The following is a 17907-nucleotide window of genomic DNA, read 5'->3' on the forward strand; positions in this document are numbered from 1 at the left end:
GTTTGCGGTATTTGTTATGGTAGCCCCCTCAACCAGTACACCTGACTTCCTTGAGGGACAACAGATTTCGTGGTGACCAACTCATGATTGCCCCAAGAGGAGAAAGGGAGTTCTAGGACCTGGAGATGCAGAACAGGTGACATGTCAGGAGATGGCTTAGCTCCTGGGGTCAACTGCAGGCCAGGAATTTATAACTTGTTTGGCAGACGGCAGGTAAAGCACACCTTTACCTCTGCTGATGTACAAGCATATTGTGCTGGACGAATGAGAGGCCCCCGACCACATGCACAACACCTCCTGTTCTTGCAGATTTGGGGGGATTGTCCAGAAGTTCCTGATTCTACGGTTCAGGTATCCCACATACCCACTCTCAACAGCAGTCTTAAGAAGCCCCCAAGAAGAGGTGAATGGTCTAGATTTCCTCAGTTCTTTCAGAAGTCTTTTAAAGAATAATTACAACTATGACATTGTCACAGGGCTCCTCATGATGACAGATGTTGACAATGGATAACTAGGGTAAGTGCACAGCTTAGGCTGGAGAATACAGTTGTCAGTGGCTTTATAGTTAGCCTGGTAGCAGCTGCCGTGACCACTTCCCCATAAACGACCCTGTTGGGAGGCCACACACGTCTCAAATCCTGGGGGCACCAGTGGTTCGGCTCCCAGCAGGAGCCTGAGGACCCTCAATTTTTGCTCATTGCCAGGGCAGCCTGATAGTGACTTGGAGAGGTTCCACTTGAGGCTTCTGATAGCAGGATGTGTTCTGTGACGTGCCAGGGTTGCCAGAGGTGTGGTTTAATCGCAATTGTTCTGGCCCCTGCTCCCCCGAAGAGCAACAAGCCTCAGTGAGGGGATATAGCGTTTTTCGATCTTACCCGAATGGGAATTGAAATATGTAATTAATGTGTATGATCTAGTGGCTGGGCATGTACATTACGTGCCCTGCGATTACTCTCACTGATATATAGTACCCAAACATTGGTGACTGCTGGCCCTGTGTGTGTCTGTCCCCAATCCACATGGCACCAAGCTGGGAAACTGATTATCGTGGGCCTCATTCACATACAGGGCAATGCAAGTGGAAGGGAACTGGGGGAGAGGCCTATTACATACCATCATAAAATGCCACCTATTCATTCCTAGAAACCTTTAAGTCTATGGACTGGCCCACCTAAGGTGTAAAAAAGGTGTTGTTAGTCAGCTGGCAATCCCTAACCAAGCATCACTTGAGGAATACCTGTAAGTCAGAAAGTGGGGGCGGGTGGGATATTAGAATTTCTCTCCTCTGTTTTCATGTAAAGGGTTCACAAAACCTTTAGTGGGAATGTGCCCCCACCTCACGTGGCACCCACCTGGGTACAGTGCAAGGCCCTTGGCCCCATGCCTGCGTCAGTGGGAGGAATGCTGTGGTTCAGTGAGGGATAAGCCCACAATGTCCTATTCTGGGCCAAATACTTGCACCATTAGGTACCTGCAGCCCCCTGACATCACACCTTCCCCTTATCCAGCTGGTCAAGTGCTCCTACAAGGACCCATCAGGCTGGAAGATGTCCTCATGTTAGGGGTAGGGGATTTGTTTTAAATGTTACATAGGGAAAAAGCCATCCTGCGGGTGTTCAATTTGTCCCTAACACTTAAGAGGTTTTCATGAATGCATCCCTTGCAGCACTCCAAGAGGCCAAGACCATGGCAGAAATCTCTCCCAACATGGGACAGTACTCAAGAACTCGTTAGCACCCGAATCTCTTCACCTTTCCTACCGGACTTGAAAGCTGAACGACCAGGGCTGGGATGCCGAGTACAGCTATGCACTATCTCACTATCTTCTTTGTGTGTGTAAGAGGTAAGAGGGTAAGTGAGGTCCTAGCACTTTTACATCATGTTTCCCTGCCTGGGTCATACCCATCTCCTGGGAAGAAATCGCCTGATTTTTAAAAATAATTTGGGAGCGCATTCATACTGCTTACTGGTACCTTTTTTGTATTGTGGATTCGAAGATGGAGTTGAAGTTATGTACTGTAACTAAAAGATTTCCACACTTATTTCCGGATTTTTTTTTTCAGAAATGGGTGCAAAATAAAGGTTCTGCCTGATTTCTTGCCTTCCAAAAACAAAGAGGCTGTAACTCATGTGGATTTTCTGATGTCAAATGATCAATAAACTGTAACTAAGGCATTCCCACTCACAATGAGTAAACGTCCTTATAAGCGTAAACTCTCTGGTGGACTACGTTTTCTATAACTGAATGTTTTCTTACACTTTACTAAGAATAGGTTCCTTGGGGGAAGAGGGATGTAAGGGGACTAAAAGATAATGTAAAAAAAAAAGGTGCAATAAAGATGAAAAAAAAAAAAGGTTACTTTTCCCTAATTTGGAGTTACTAAAGAAAAATAAGGCCTGAGTTGTGACAGAAGGTTTTTCCACATTCAATTCTTTTTACAGCAATGCTACCAGGGATCAGTCAAGAACATGGAAGGAGGTTCCACTGGACCCACATTACGAAGGCTGAGCTGAAATGAAAGCAGGATACAAAATGCCGGTGCTGGGTTAAACATTTTCAACCAGATCAGCAAAACCCTGAGGTGTTCCTTCACTCCTGAAGGAGCATATTAGTACATATCAGTAATGTAAATACTCACCTTGTACTGTCAGGTCTACGCAGACAATTTTAATGGCATTCAAGAGGATGCTAGGACAAGTCGAGGAAAACCCACTTCCCCTATTTTGGGGCAAACACCAAAGTGGGAAAGCCCTCAAATTGACCAACGGGGAAAAAACAAATGACATATGGGACAAATGAAAAGCCTCTGCAATTTGTGGCAAGTAAAAAGACATATGAAATATATATTCAAGAAAAACTGTGAAAGAGAGATTAAAAAATACAAAAGAAAAAAGAAAAGAAAAAGAAAAAAACCCTAGGAGTTCCAAAGAGAAACAAAATAAACCCGGCAGTTGTGCCAAAAAACAAACAAAGCAAAACCCTGAAAGGAAACTGAAATGTAAAGCATTATGTATGAAAACAGGGCTCTAACTACATACACATGAGATTAGAAAAATTTTTCAGAATACTGGGTGACACTTTATACCACTGGACAGACCAGGAAAATGATTTCCAGATATATATTACCAAAATTAGCAAAGAGGTAGAAACGTAAAGAGTGCATCCATTGAAGAAATCAAAGTGTGGCTAAAGATTTGTCCCTCCCAACTGCCTACCCCCCAAGAATGTATATGACCCAGTTAGTTTTACCCTTCAAAGAGTAATTCTCACATTATGAAACTCTTCCAAAACATTTTGCAAAGCCAGCAAAACCTTTAAAAGTAATCACCACAAACAACTGGATTTTATATTGAGTACAAAGAAATTTCAACTATTTGAAAAACTGTCAAGAAATTACAAAAATAATAAATAACATAACCCATAAAATGACAGCAATAGCTTTTGAAACTTAACAGAATTAATAGCCATCCTAATAAAAACTAAGTGCAATGATAACTAGTGTTTACTATATGCAAGAACTGTTTTAAGTACCTTACACTTATGAACTTATGAGGTAGCTTCATTTTTAAAAAACATTTTTAAAAAGATTTTATTTACTTATTTTTAGAGAGGGAAAGGGATGGAGAAAAACAGGGAGAGAAACATTGATGTGCAAGATTCACTGATTGATTGCCTCTTGCACATCCCACCTGGGGACCTGGCCTAGAATCCAGGCATGTGCCCTGATTGGGAATCGAACCAACAACCTTTTGGTTCGTAGGCCAGCACTCAATCCACTGAGCAACACTAGCCACGGTGGTGGCTTTATTTTATAGATGGAAGAACTAAGACACAAGAAAGTCAAGTGAGAGACTTGTCCAGGATCACACATCTAAGAAACTGATGGATTCAGTATTGAGCCTAGGCACAAAATCCATGTACTTCACTACGATTCTACATTGCTTCTTCTAAAAACAGGAATAGAAAGAAACTACCTATACTCTATTGAATATAAATCAGAAACCAACAATGAAAGATCAGTAGTGAGACTTCCAGTGGTACATACAGAAGATATCAGTGAGGTCTTTGTATATGATATCCTATGATGAGATGCCACTTCCATCTTAAAGGCTTCTAGTCTGGTGGGAGAGATGGGTAGGTAGACTGTATCCAATTTAAAGATGGTTCAATTCGAGGAAAGTTTTTAAAAAATTATTTATTAATCACTAGTATGTGAAAGTTATTACCTATATGCTAAAACAAATGGATACCATATCCAACCTCGAAGAGCCTACAATAAGTTGGTGTGAATGTACACACATATGGATTAAGTTGAGAATAATTTACAAGGCAATTTAACAGTTGCTCATGGTGGCACCAGCTAATGTGAAGCACTGAGGTCAAATGAGTAAGAGGAATAAAGAAGGGGCTGAAGAAAAGTCTTCACAGATGAGGTGGATCTGGAAGGATCTAGAGATGAGACTGATCTGGGAGGTTCTGAGGGACATAGATTAGCAAATGGGAAAAAGAAAAGCTTTTCTGAATAGGAATACTGGGATGAGGGTACAGATTAGAGCTTCAGTTTAAAAGTAGGTAAGAAGGGACACAGCTGAGAGAGTAAAGAATGAATCAGTCTTAGGAATGACTTTATAAAATAGAGGAGGTGGGCTAGAATAAGGAAGACACAATCTCTGCCCTTCAAAAAATGTGTGATGATAGGATGCATAATTAAGCTGAAATGCGTTTCTACACAGTTGAAAGAGAAAGACAGTAAGAGACAGAACGTGAGAAATTAGGGTGGGAAGGAAGGAAGGAGGGAGGGAGGGAGGGAGGGAGGGAGGGAGGAGGAAGGAAGGAAGGGAGAAAGGAAGGAGGGAAGGAAGGGAGGGAGGGAGGGAGGGAGGGGACCCTACAAGTGCATGAAATGCGTAGCCCATCTGTCCACAATGGTGGGCAGGGAACACACTGTTCCCCACTCTCCCACCCTCATGACCCAGCAGACAGCACTCAGGATGGCCCACTTTCATTAATGGCTCCTGCAGGGGGTCAGAGTAAACACCCTTCTTACAAAGAAAGCTTAATGCCAAGTGCCTTGCTCTCAGTCTTGGAAACTTAGGCCTCAGGAAGCTGACCGAGCCACACCTGACTGCTTCTCTCCAGTGTGAGTTCGCTGGTGGTGGTTAAACGTGGAACGCTGACTGAAGGCTTTCCCACACTCAGCACATTCATACGGTTTCTCGCCAGTGTGAACTCTCTGGTGCACAATGAGTTGTGAGCTGTCACTAAAGGCTTTCCCACAGTTGTTACATTTGTAGGGTTTCTCCCCAGTATGGGTTCTCTGATGTACCATCAGACTGGAGCTGTAACTGAAGACCTTCCCACACTCACTACATTCATAAGGTTTCTCGCCAGTGTGAATTCTCTGGTGTATGATGAGGTGTGAGTTTTGATTGAAGGATTTTCCACACTCATTGCATTTATAGGGCTTTTCACCTGTGTGAAGCCTCTGATGTCGAATAAGACATTTACTCAGGCTGAATGCCTTCCCACACTCACTACATTCAAAAGGCTTTTCTCCAGTATGAATTCGCTCATGGTCGGCGAGCTGAGAGTTCTGACTGAAGGCTTTCCCACACTCCCTGCACTTGTAAGGCTTTTCCCCAGTGTGGAGACTTTGATGTCGGGTAAGACATTTGTTCCGACTGAAGGTCTTGCCACATTCAAAACACTCATAAGGCTTCTCCCCAGTGTGAATTCTCTGATGGTCAGTAAGATTTCTATTAGAACAGAAAGCTTTCCCGCACTCGTTACACTTGTAGGGTTTCTCACCAGTGTGTAGAACCTGATGTCGGACAAGACTTTTACTCTGAATGAAGGTCTCCCCACAGTCACTGCATTCATAAGGTTTCTCCCCAGTATGGGTTCTCTGGTGGTCAATGAGGTGGGAACTCTGAGAGAAGGCTTTTCCACATTCGTTACACATATATGGTTTCTCCCCATCATGGTGTCTCTGATGTTGAACCAGATGGGAGCTGTGCCGGTAGGTCTTCCCACACTTGCTGCATTCATAGGGCTTTTCCCCTGTGTGGGTTCTCAGGTGAACTATGAGCTGAGAGGTCTGCCTGAAGGTCTTGCCACACTCGATACACTCATAGGGTTTCTCTCCAGTGTGGATTCTCTGATGACCAGTGAGGTGTGAGCTCCGACTGAAAGCTTTGCCACATTCATCACACTGATAGAATTTCTGTGACTTCACAACCCACTGTTCTGCAGGCCTGGAAGACAGATTCTGATGATCCCCAGGTTCTTTACATCCATCTTTTGTGGATTTGTTTTTATCCTCACAAGTCATTTCCAGGAAATTGCTTTCTAGGCTGCTCCCTCCCTCCTCTGAGGGTTGTGCTTCGAGCTGCCCTACAGCATCTTCACAGGTAATTCCAGCTCCTGGGGCCCCAGGTTCCACCCCACATAGGCCTCCTGGTGTCCCAGCAGGTGACCCTGATCCTTCAGACATTTCCCGCCCTGGAGGCAACTCAGATTTCTCCATCTTACTCTCACCTGATGCCAAAAGAAAGAAGAAAAAAAGCTTTTACTCACTTCTTGTCCTACTGAGGAAACAGAATCATCAGAGTCCATGTACCTGAAAAAGCCTTCACATTACAGGTAAGGAACGATGTGACACATGGAGAACAAGAGAGAGAATGAGAAACAGCTGGAATTTTTGTTCATGGACACAAAGACAAAGAGGGGAAGCAGGTCGGTGGAGATGCGTGGATAAAAAGCCATTAGGACAGAGATATTTGAGTTAGCACAGTCATGTGAGTAGGGCAATTGAAAAGCAAGAGACCAGAATGTAAATCTTGTCTGAACTTCTTCCAGAAGTCCCTTAGGTGCTATGTGTTCTTAGTAAATATGAACTATAAGACCTGTCTAACCGTGACGCTGTACAGTTCCACGATTCGCAAGATGTTAAGAAAAGAGTGTGAGGGCAAAATCCTCAAATCAAATATGAGAAAAAGTGTTGGCAAACATGAGAGTTTAAAGAAGATTTATATCATGAGGGTATAGTCAGAAAAAAGTGTAAAAAAGGAGTGAGTCTGGTTGATAGCTTGTGACAAGATTTGGAGAAGCCATGCGTTCAGAAATGCTGGGAGAGTACTGAAGGGGAATGCAAAGCTCTAAAAGTGGGGATCCCTTAGACCTCGGAGCCCTGTATTGTTAGGAACTGGTGCCACAATGCTGTAAAAAGTAAGATAGGCATCATTAATAATGGAATATAAAAGAAAGTGTGACTTTTGTATCTTGATAATCTGGCATCACCAGGAAACTGAACATTGAATATATGCCTTTGAATTCTAGAACTTTTGAATACAAAAGTTGGGAGAAGGCAGAACAATCATGCTTATAGTTAAACACAAAATATTTGGTGCATTTCAATCATGTCAAAGCCAAGGCTACAAACCATCATGCTACTACTTTAAATGTACAAGTGGTAGATTTCTGAATCCTGACTCCTGAGCCCACCCCCTCCAGAGCAGACCTGTCAATCATAGACCTGTCCTGACAACAGCACCTTCAAGGAGCTGCCCTGCTCCAGTCCTTCCTGAAGGAAAAGTGGAGGCAACCAGGTCTTATGCCTAGCAACCCAGCTCATCCCATGATGGACCACTGGTTACTAGATGAGGCCCAGGCAGTATGGCCAAGTGTAGCTAGCTTTTCTGTAGATTAGTCATCCTTCTGCTGTGGCCAGGACCAAAGTTCTGCCCAGAGTATGATATTTAACAGCTGAGCCCCTCTTGGAATCCCTCCCTACGTAAATTCCAAACTGGAAGTAGAGCAAAAGGAATACACTGCAATAAAGAAGCAGCTCAGGTGAAATGGTGCATGGGGAGAGGCAAAGCTATTAGGAGCCAATTCAACATAGTGCAAAATTCATTTCCGTTTGTTGCTGAGGCTCCCCAGGCTCAACAAGGCTCTGCTTCCCAAAGTCTGGTCTACCTGGTCAGTTTGTACAAGTTTCCCGTCCCTTTAGCCTTATTGTAAGTAACATGGCTCATTACTTAAAATCACTTGAGTGGGTCTCTATTCCTTAGAAATATAAACTCTATGTAAACCACCCCAGCTCAATTCAGAATGAAGTACAGAGAATGGTGACAAGTATTAAGCTGGATGATGGGCGCAGAGAGGGTCATCATACTGTTCTGCTTTGTCTATGTGGGCAACTTTTCATAATGAAAAGTCAAAAAAGGAGAGAAATATAGCAAAGACAACGTGAAGGGATGCAGCTGCTAGGTTCCCAGGCACAGACTCATTACCCGGTGAGGCCACGCTGCAGGAAGTCTCTGGCATGCTGTTCTGGTTCAGGGTTCTCTGACTCGGTGCCCGGCCTGTCCACTTCCTCCCCTGTGTGGTCCGCAGACGGGAACTCGTACGCTGCAGACCCCTGCAATGACAAGCTTCCTCGCTCAGAGACACTCCCTCCCCCGAAAGGGCAGAGCATCATCAGGGATGCTGACAACACAGGGCAAGGGCCCCGCTGGGCAAAGGGGTGGAGAGGGCAGAAGCTGGGATGACACATCTGAAAGGACAAGTCCAGGGCAAGAGACAGTCCACGAACTCAGCAGGCGGCCCCAGCTCCAGGGGAAGCAAGGAGACAGGGCAGCCACAGGGGCAGTCTCAGCAGGGGCCAGAGCCCTGCAGATGAGCTCCAGCTGTTCCTGGGCCACAGACTCAGGAACTCAGGAAGGACACAAAGAACCCAGCTCACCTGCGGCCCGGCCATCCGAAGCACAGCTGCTGCTGCTTGGTGTCCTGAGCTGCCCACTTGGGGAGGGGCAGGGGCAGGGGAAGCACACGGAGCTGAGGGAGGAAAGAAATCTCTGAGTGGATGGGCCCTGCCCTTGGCTCCAGTAAGGCTGCACCCTGGAGTGGGTTCAAGAGGACCCAGGCAGCTCCACACACACAGACGCTCATGCCTCGTCCACCCAGGCGTTCCCCTGCGTGTGCTGTGAATTTTCCACGAAGGGTGCAGTAGAACGTCCGGGGTCAAACTGAAAACAGGTCTCCCAGCCTTCGCTCTCCTCAGCCTCCCATAAGGAAGTTAAACTTCTGACCACTTCCTCTCCACACGCTTCCCTAGCACCAGCCTTGCCCCATTTCCCCGACATCTCTGCACCCTCTCCACCCCATTCCCCGGTTTCTCGCCCTTTCCCTGTGCTCTCATTTGGGCACTCCAGGCCTCGGAGCTTCCTGTTCTCTGACAGAGACGGCCCTGACTCTCACTGCTCTAATGATGCTCTTAAGTTCGCGGTTCTCCCCTAGATCTCTTTCACAAGCTCCTACTTGCTTGGACACTTCACTTGGTGTCCTACAGCACCTTAAGTTCAGTGTCTCAAATGCATGTTCTTAACTTCCTTTCCTGACCTCCCAAGTTCGGTTAATAATTCCACATACTGGCCAAAACCCTCTAATTCCCCCTCTTGCCCCTTGCCCCATGGATTTTCCCTCATAAAGCCCATCACATCGATCCCTTTCCGCTCCACTTAGGCTCACTCAGGCAGTAACTGCCTTACATCTGTTCTCCTTCGTCAGCCTCCTTCTAGGCTCCCTGCCAGTGGTCTCCCCATCCACTCATAATGCTCACGTGAGTGTAATCACCCTGAAACTGTTCTAACACACATCATCCCATGTCCCCCGCGATCTTCCTGGCCTCCACTCTGAGGCCCTATACAAGCAGTCCCCGCGCTCTCAAACACAGCCCCCCTCAACCCCACCTCAGCAGGGTCCAAGCATTAACCACCTAGAGTCTTTGCTTATATTCCCCATTCTGGGGCCCACCACCTTCCTCGACTCCTTCACTTTCTCCTTGATATTTCACTGTCCAATCCCACTGCTACCTCCTCCAGGAAGCATCCCTACACATGCCAGCTCCCCATTAACATGTCCATATTGCTCATTTGTGATGGCTTCAGATGCCTGGGGACAGATGTTACTCATGCTTCTTATGAGGTTGTCTCTTCTTACACTCTGCCAACTAGGTAACTAGCTCTTTGAAAGTGGTGACGGTGTACCATGGGTCTCTGCTCCCAACAGTGCCTTTCCCATGGCATGTGCTTGACAAAAACTTGCTAAATACATGAATGACTGAAGAATAAGCAAAAGGGAACAGACAGAGTCACTGGGAAAGGAAGACAGAGGGCAGGGCAATGAAAGATTCCAACAGGGTGGGAGACGGGGAGATGGGGGCAGGCAGACTCCAGAGAGAGAAGACGAGGGTGACCGAGGCCAGAGCTGGAGAGGTGAGTACCGGAGCGCCCACTGCGGGGCTGGCGTGCCCCTGCATCAGGAAGAGGCTCCAGGTGGCCTCCAGCGGCTGAACCGTCACCGACGGGGGAGGCAGGAGGCGACTCCTCTGTTGCACTCAAGCCTGTCAGCTCCTCCAGATGCACTTCCTGTCCCTGTGCTGGAGCTGAGACCTAGAGATGAGGAAATACAACTGGGTTCAAGAGAGCAGCCTTGGAGGTGCAGGACCCAAAACCTCTAAGAAGCAACCCCGGAAAGAAAGCTCGGGAAAAGACGAGCCCGAGTACCCTTCCAGCTACACCAGTATGGCCTAATTAGGGGGAGAAACTGTCCAAGCAGGGTCTGCAGCTTGTAGCCCTACTTGCATCCCTCTGTTCACCTTCCTGTTAGAAGCCTGCAGACCCGACTATATAACCACTTCCCCTCTGTGTCAGTTCTTCAGACACAAATTTGCTTTAAGAACCACCTAGAAAAAGGAGCCAGGAGAGCAGGTCAGTACACTCCCTACTTCTGGGCCTACCAAACAGGCCAACTGGAAGTACCCAGGAAGCAGAAAATGAGAGGCACGTGCACCTGTGTGTGCACAAATGCTGCGCTGAGGCTGAGGGCCGGAGCAACACCCCAGAACGGGGGCCGGCAGACCTCAGAGGAGGTTCCCCGATTCTCTCAGTGAAGTGTTTCCTCTTCAGAGAAACCACCCCAACCTCACTGACAAAGCAAGCACAGTCGCCCTCTCAGCGGTAGAGTGTGTTAATCTCTATGACCTCACTCACACCTTTACTGTCTGTGTCTCCCCAATGAAAAGTAATAGCTTTCGGTCCTGACCACCAGCTCTTAGGACAGTGCTGGGCCCTCACTGGTGCTCCATCAGTAATACTGCCGACTGGCTTCCTCTTAGTATTTTGCTAAGAGTTTTTAGGGTTATCCGCAAACTCAGTTTTCAACATGCACTACCTCTCTTCAATAATTTATATAAGGAAGTCAAGGAAGATCAGGTAAGACTAATCTTTAGAGACTTGAGAACTTCTCAAAGCACAGACCTTTTATTTCTAACCGCTGCTTGCTGTCATCAAAGCAGCTCCTCGCAATCTCATGGCTCCCACTGCGACCAGCAGTTAGACCAGAGAGCCTACAACACCACGTACGTCAATCCCCTTTACAAACCCCCTCGAGCTGGCACGTCCTCAGTACGGCAGGAGGAGAAAAGGACCGCTCCCTCAGTCAGCCCTGCAGGGTCTGCCCTGCTGTGGGTGACGGGACACTCGCTCATGTAGTCCGTTGGTCCGTCCACATTGGGGGCGGGAGCAGGAGGCTCCCTGGGTCTGGGCTTCCCAGGCTCTCCACTGGATGGGTCTTCTAAGCAGGAGTTACAGCTCTTAAATACAGCAGCTGTGGGGGCTGGCAGAAGGTGGAACTTAACTGCACTGTGACAGCGCAGCCTTGTAATTCACCAGCAATTAAATCCTGGCACGGCTCCTGTTCTTTAGCTGGGACTTGCAGGTCTCCTTTACAGAACCCCCATTCTGGCTCCCAGTCTAAGATGGCGTTCTGCAGGAGGACACCAGGGGGCAGCCGGGGGCTTAGAACCCAGGGAGAGGGAAAATCCTGGTCCCCACCTTTGGTGGGAATCAGTAATATCAGCAATAACCATAACCACACTGGCCAAGTCTCAGGGACAAAGGGACTACTTCCTAGCTCTGTCATTTAGATGAGTCACTTAACCTTTCTGTGCTTTATCACCTGTCAAATGGTTACTATTTGTGTATTTTGTAAGCCTGCTAGGAGCTGAAATAAAAGGACATAAAAGCACTTTGCAAGCTGCGTGATGCTGCAGCCCAGCAGGGACCCCTCTGCAGCCCCGGTGTGCGCGTGCTTCTGCGGGCGGGCTGACTCTGATCCGCCCTGGTAGCTCTTGATCTCCCCTTGGCAAACTGCCATGCAAAAGCTGGTTCATTCCTTCAGCCATAAATACACTGTGAGCCGGCGTCAGGAGAGAGAGCTCTGCTCTCATGTCTCCATGTGAGAAACGTGTAGCTGACATCAAACAGCGGCAGAGAAATCCAGGGAGTCCAGATACCCTGCTCCTAGGCTGCAGTCAGGAGTGCTCGGCTGCCCTGCCTGCCGACTGTCAGTAACTCTCTGGGGTTTGTGACTCAGTCATTTTTTTTCTGAGCTCCCTGGATAAAAAAAGACTGAATTTTAGTGGAGGGAGCATTCTCTTCTGCATAAAGCAAAAGAAGGTAGGAAATAGGAAAGTTTTTCTTTCACCTCCTCACTAAACGGCACTCGAAACCGTTCTCCCGCCCCTTGTCTCTGCCCACGGTTGGGCCTACTTGCTCTCCAGACCCCAGTGATGGCTGATTTATTCGTGTGTGTTTACTTGTTTACACAAAGGAATAATGGTTGACATTGGGTTTGATTATGCCAGATGGACATTAGCTGGTACTCCTAGAAAAAGGTCTAGCTCTAGGACTCCAATCAGCTGGTGCTGATTCTCTAGGCATAGATATGTAATCTTTTTTAAAAAAAGATTTTATTTATTCATTTCTAGAGAGAGGAGAAGGGAGAAAAACACCGATGTGTGAGAGTAACATTGATTGGTTGCCTCTTGCACACCCCTACTGGGGACCTGGCCCACAACCCAGGCAGGGCACATGCCTGGGAATCGAACTGGCAACCTTTTGGTTTGCAGGCCAACGTTCAACCCACTTGAGCCACACCTGCCAGAGCTGTAATCGTTTTTTTTAAAGTACTGGATAAAATTATGTGATGGGTACTCAGGAAATTTCATATACTGGGTTTCCCTAACAAACAGCAAAGAAGTACAGAGAGGCGACCCTAATTCACCCTGGTTAAGGACATGGGCCTCACTGGGAGGAAGGGACTTACCCATGGTCTTTTGATGTGTCAGTTTACCACTGACCTGGGTGCTGCTGGGAAGGTATTTTACACGTGTTTAAAGTCCATAACCGGCTCACTTTAGTATTATAGATAATCTGGAAAGGCCTGATTCAGCCACGGATAAGACCTAACATTCAGGGCTGACGGTTCCATGAAGAAGGAATTCTGCCCGCGGAGAGCAGCTCCGGCCTATGCCCAAGGGTTTTAGTCCGTCCTTCCGTCCGGCCTGCCCTACAGAGGTCAGACTTGCCTCGCCAGCTCCCAAAACCACGCAAGCTGCTTTCCAGCAATAACATAAATATTTATACATATGTGAAATTTCCTACTGGTTTTTTTTTCCTTTGGCTGAACTCTGACATGCATGGTCACTGCACCACCTAGCTCTGTGGCCCTAGGGGACAGGTTTCTCTGTTATCATTCTTTTGACTCTCCAGCTTTTCCTCTGATTTGAATTACCTTGGCTTTAAATCTGAGAGAACCCAGGGAAAAAAGGAAAAATTGAAATTAAATAGGCAAAAAGACCCCAGCTGGGTTTGGAAAGCAAAAAAAGGAACAAATGCTTATGAGACCCAGAAATGTCACCTCTCCCAAGGACCCCACCAGGCAAGGAGAGAACTGACCCTGTGAAGTCTGAGGGAGGGAGTCAGGAGAACTGCTCAAACAGGGACTCACATCGTCAGCGCCCCCAAGCTTCACCTCTGCCCGCACGCTCCCGCATTCTAACCCACGTGCAGATCCTCTCCCTGCCCGGAGTGCCGTGTGCATCTCCAAGGTGCAGCTGGGCTCACGAAACCCTATTTCACAAAGAGATTCACGGCGTGGCTGCAATTCACATTTTTGTTTATGGCTTAGACACAAAACGATTTCTCCTCTATCTGTGACTGGCTCAGGAATCCTAAGGGCAAACCGACCTAGGGACTAAGGAATGGAGAATGCCTATTCCCAGGCCAACCTAAGCACTAGGAAATGGTTCTAGATGCCATGCCAGACTCAGCTGCTCACCTCCCCCAGGCCACTGAGATGTCTCTGGAAATCCTCCACCACAGCCACGGCCTCCTCACCACTCTCGGGGTGATGCAGCTGCACCCAGGTCCGAATCTCCCCCGGCAGGATGCTCAGGAACTGCTCCAGCACCAGCAGCTCCAGGATCTGCTCCTTGGTGTGTACCTCTGGCATCAGCCACCAGCGGCAGAGCTCCCGCAGCCGGCTCAGCGCCTCCTGGGGCCCAGACATCTCGTGGTAACATAACTGCCTGAAGTGTAGCCGGAAAATTTCACAAACGGGAGGGTGGTTCCTTTGGAGACTGCAGCCCTGCCTCCAGGTCTGGCCTCCTGGCTCCTGCTTTACAGTCAGGCGCCCTTCCTGCTTCTGGAGAACAGCACCCCTAGAGATAAGACCTAAAGCTGCCCTGCCTTGGGTGGCCATTACAACCCCAAAGAGAAGCTTGTTCCAGCAGCAGTTTGTCCAGTTAAAATGATGGTCTGTAATTCAGGTCTCCAGAGCTGTTTTCCAGAGTTGAAGTGTGGGGTGATGGGAGTGTCACCTACAGAAACATCGAGAGAGAAATCAGAGCCCCCAGATAGTTCAGTACCAGGCTGATGACAAATCCTCCACATTGAAAAAGCAAAGCTTCAGAAAATCGAGAGAACAACCAGGGCAGTCTCTCTAAGCATCTCTCCAGCTGATTTCCCTTCTTCAACTTTCAGTGGCTCCCATAAGCTGCAGGGTAAAACCGAAATATCTATGCACAGCATTCACAGCCCTTCACAACATGGTCTTAGGCCCCTGTTCTAGCCACACCCCCTGCTCCTCTCCCCTGGAACCCAGGCTAGAAAGATAGCAGTGAACTTGATATGGGAAATGCAAGATGATCCAAAGGGTGCATAAAAAATACTAAGTAGTTATTTAAGTCCTTTTAATGCATCTCCCTCCCTCTTTCTCTTCTTTATCTTCACCTGAGGATATGTTTTATTGATTTGAGAGAGAAACATGGATCGATTGCCTACTGTATGAACCCCAACTGCAGATCGAACCCTCAACCTCTTGGTGTAGGGGACAACACTCCAACCTACTGAACTACCCGGCCAGGGCAGCACATGTTTTATAATGTGCATTACATTTGTAAAACAGCAAGTATCTTTAACTTACAAATAAACCTATGTTGGAAGTACATGCTCCACACTCCTACCCTTCTCTGTTGAGATAGAGACGCACAATAAAGAAAGTTTGGGACTAAAGCTCTACAGAGCTCTGTAATACTTTTGCTCTGTTTGGATTTTTCTTCTTCCTTTCAACTGTTGACAAACTCCTACTCATCAGTCAGGACCCCAATGCCATTTGCTCTGGAAGGCTTCCCTGACTGCCTCATGTGGAGTGAGAGCTGGCGGCCTCCTTCCTTCCCCTCTCACTGCCACACTGTGTTTTCACTAGTGTACGTGCAACCCGGCACTCACACCCTCCAAGCCGCTGGCTGGCCTCCAGAGGAAAGGAACCGGATGGGGTTAGAAAATGCCAGACCTTTTTCTCCTCAATCTTCCCCAGAAAACCTTCCTGATGTTTCCAGGCTTTTAAGCATGGCTCTGCCTCACTGGGGGCACAGTGCCCTTTTCATTCAAACTTGTGTTTGTGGTTTACGCGGCTGTCTCCCCTATTTCTGGGAGGACTGAGAGGGCGGGGCTGGGCCCCAGTCCTCTCCCGCTGCGTGTGTACACAACACACAGGAACACCTGTTCGGTGAATGAATGAATGAATGAATGTGGTTCATTTAGCTGATACTGAAGGAGAGGGAGACTTTTATTCAGTTTATACATCGCAAAACTTTGGAAACCAGCTATTTACTGATAACTAGGGCATCTGCGCTCTGCTTCCAATTTACCATGCTCCTCGGTACCCTGGGGACGCTACTTCTCACTAGGCCTCAATTTCTTTAAAAAGAGAAAGACGGACTTAAAAGTAACCTGTGTCCTCTTAGATCTCACCATACTTGTATAAAGTTCTGGCCCCTTTCCTACTTCCTTCACTGTTCCAAATGCTCAGCAGCTTATCTCATCTGGATTTCAGGTGTCCAAGTCCCGCTCCACGTTTGAGATTCCGACAACCACCGACCCACTTCCGACGCTCCGTATGGTGTCCCCGGGCAAAGCTGGGAAAACACCTATCTGCGCTTCGCGATCGACTAGGCTCACCTGACCGCGTCTGCCCTGTTCATTGCTGTACCCGCAGGGGCCCGGGTCCGTGCCGGGCACAGCTGGTCAGGGGAGTGCGTCAAAGAGGTGGCTGTACATCTGGCAGCTTCTCAGCGCCGCAGGGACGGCGCCGCCACCCTCGGGCGCCAAGCCAGCGTCACAGGACCCTGGCCCAGGCAGCACCTCCCTCCCCACCCCGAACTGTTCACTAGGGTACCGCTGTGGCGACACCTCCGAGCCACACTCTGTCGCGGCCGGGAGTAGCGGAAAAACAATGGCCGACCCGGAAGTGAGAGAGGCCCCACTTCCGGACGCTCCAGGAACCCGGAAGTCGGGGCGTTGAAGGTGGGCTCGCCGGGGCGATTTGTTCTCGGGCCAATCACGCCACCCCGACGGAAGCAGGGAGGGGAAGCGATTGAAACCTCATTCTGCAATTGGGCTCTCAGACTATTAAAGGTCTGGGCAACCGGAGTCTCCCTAGCTCCACTCCTTCCCCTCTGGGTTCTCTTGGGAAAGACACCCAAACATCTGAAAATGCAGAGCATAGCGTGTGCCTCTTGGGGCTATGAGCAGTGAAATGGCTAATAAGATTAAGTTTTTTTTATTCTCAGAGCTTTTGATGCTCAAGTGGTTGGCTTCATTTCTGTAATGAAATGAGTGTTTAGACTTTATAGGTACCACCATAGCCACCACGGTGGGTCTGATGTACCATGACTAGGTTGGGTCTCAGTGGAGGAAACATGCTTCATGATGCCTCCCACATAGCACCTTGGGACACCTGCATTTGGACCAAAGACAATCCCAGAAGGCCTGAGGGAACGAACACTACCCTGGCCTCTCTTGGACACTATCACACTAGCCTTGGTACAGAGCTAACAACAGGTAACCCAAATGCTACATACCTAAAGCAGAACTCACATCTACCCTCGATTCTGAAGCTCAACAAACGTTCCCACCCCTGTAAAAGGCACTGTCATTCACCTTGAGGCCCAAACTAGAATTCTGGATGTCATGCCATGGCCTAGGTGTTCATGGGCAAGTTAAGCCTTTGTGCGGCAGCTTCCTCATCTGTCAAGTAAAGATAATAATAGTACCTAAATAATAGAGTTGATATGAGGACTGAATGAGATAATTTATATATGTGTATATATATATATATATATATATAATCACTTAAAATGGTGCATGGCACATGGTAGGAATTATACGTGTTTTCTAGTATTATGTTTTCTCCCATTTCTTCATCCCCTGTATCCAGATCATCGCCAGGGTCTGCTGAGCCTTTGTCCCATTTGTATGTAACAACAACAACAGAAAATACTTACACCACTTACTGTGCTGCTCTGCACCCTGTATTAAGTCCAGCCTAAGGTGAGAGCACCTGTCAGAAGGGTGTTCCTAGGGGCCTTTTGGATTTACGGAGACCACAAAGAGAGGAGCACAGCCAGGGCTGGAGATTTTCTGTCCCCAAACTGTTTAGGCCTTTTGGCATCATCTGTGTGGACTGTCCCCTTTTAAGCGCTCATGACTCCCTTACCC

General features: G+C 47.8%; 2 protein-coding genes across 5 annotated transcripts; both read right to left on the reverse strand.

The window, feature by feature from the left end:
* Positions 1-4170: 4170 nt before the first annotated feature.
* Positions 4171-10408, reverse strand: LOC114501501 (zinc finger protein with KRAB and SCAN domains 7). 3 transcript variants are annotated; one of them, XM_036030438.1, is made up of 4 exons: positions 10287-10408; positions 8748-8839; positions 8296-8423; positions 4171-6538 (listed from the first exon to the last, which is right to left on the reverse strand). In XM_036030438.1, the coding sequence occupies exons 1-4, from the start codon at positions 10320-10322 to the stop codon at positions 5100-5102; spliced, it is 1695 nt and encodes a 564-aa protein (XP_035886331.1). In that variant the 5' UTR covers positions 10323-10408; the 3' UTR covers positions 4171-5099. The 3 variants fall into 3 exon arrangements, with proteins under 3 accessions (XP_035886331.1, XP_035886330.1, XP_035886332.1); XM_036030437.1 differs by lacking the exon at positions 10287-10408 and having other exon boundaries at positions 8748-9041; XM_036030439.1 differs by lacking the exons at positions 8296-8423; positions 8748-8839; positions 10287-10408 and adding an exon at positions 7536-8282.
* Positions 9768-14637, reverse strand: LOC118496641 (zinc finger protein with KRAB and SCAN domains 7-like). 2 transcript variants are annotated; one of them, XM_036030446.1, is made up of 3 exons: positions 14186-14637; positions 10287-10455; positions 9768-10123 (listed from the first exon to the last, which is right to left on the reverse strand). In XM_036030446.1, the coding sequence occupies exons 1-3, from the start codon at positions 14606-14608 to the stop codon at positions 10014-10016; spliced, it is 702 nt and encodes a 233-aa protein (XP_035886339.1). In that variant the 5' UTR covers positions 14609-14637; the 3' UTR covers positions 9768-10013. The 2 variants fall into 2 exon arrangements, with proteins under 2 accessions (XP_035886339.1, XP_035886338.1); XM_036030445.1 differs by having other exon boundaries at positions 9991-10455.
* Positions 14638-17907: the final 3270 nt, after the last annotated feature.

Source organism: Phyllostomus discolor, chromosome 7 (genome assembly GCF_004126475.2).
Source record: "Phyllostomus discolor isolate MPI-MPIP mPhyDis1 chromosome 7, mPhyDis1.pri.v3, whole genome shotgun sequence".
Lineage (NCBI taxonomy): Eukaryota > Metazoa > Chordata > Mammalia > Chiroptera > Phyllostomidae > Phyllostomus > Phyllostomus discolor.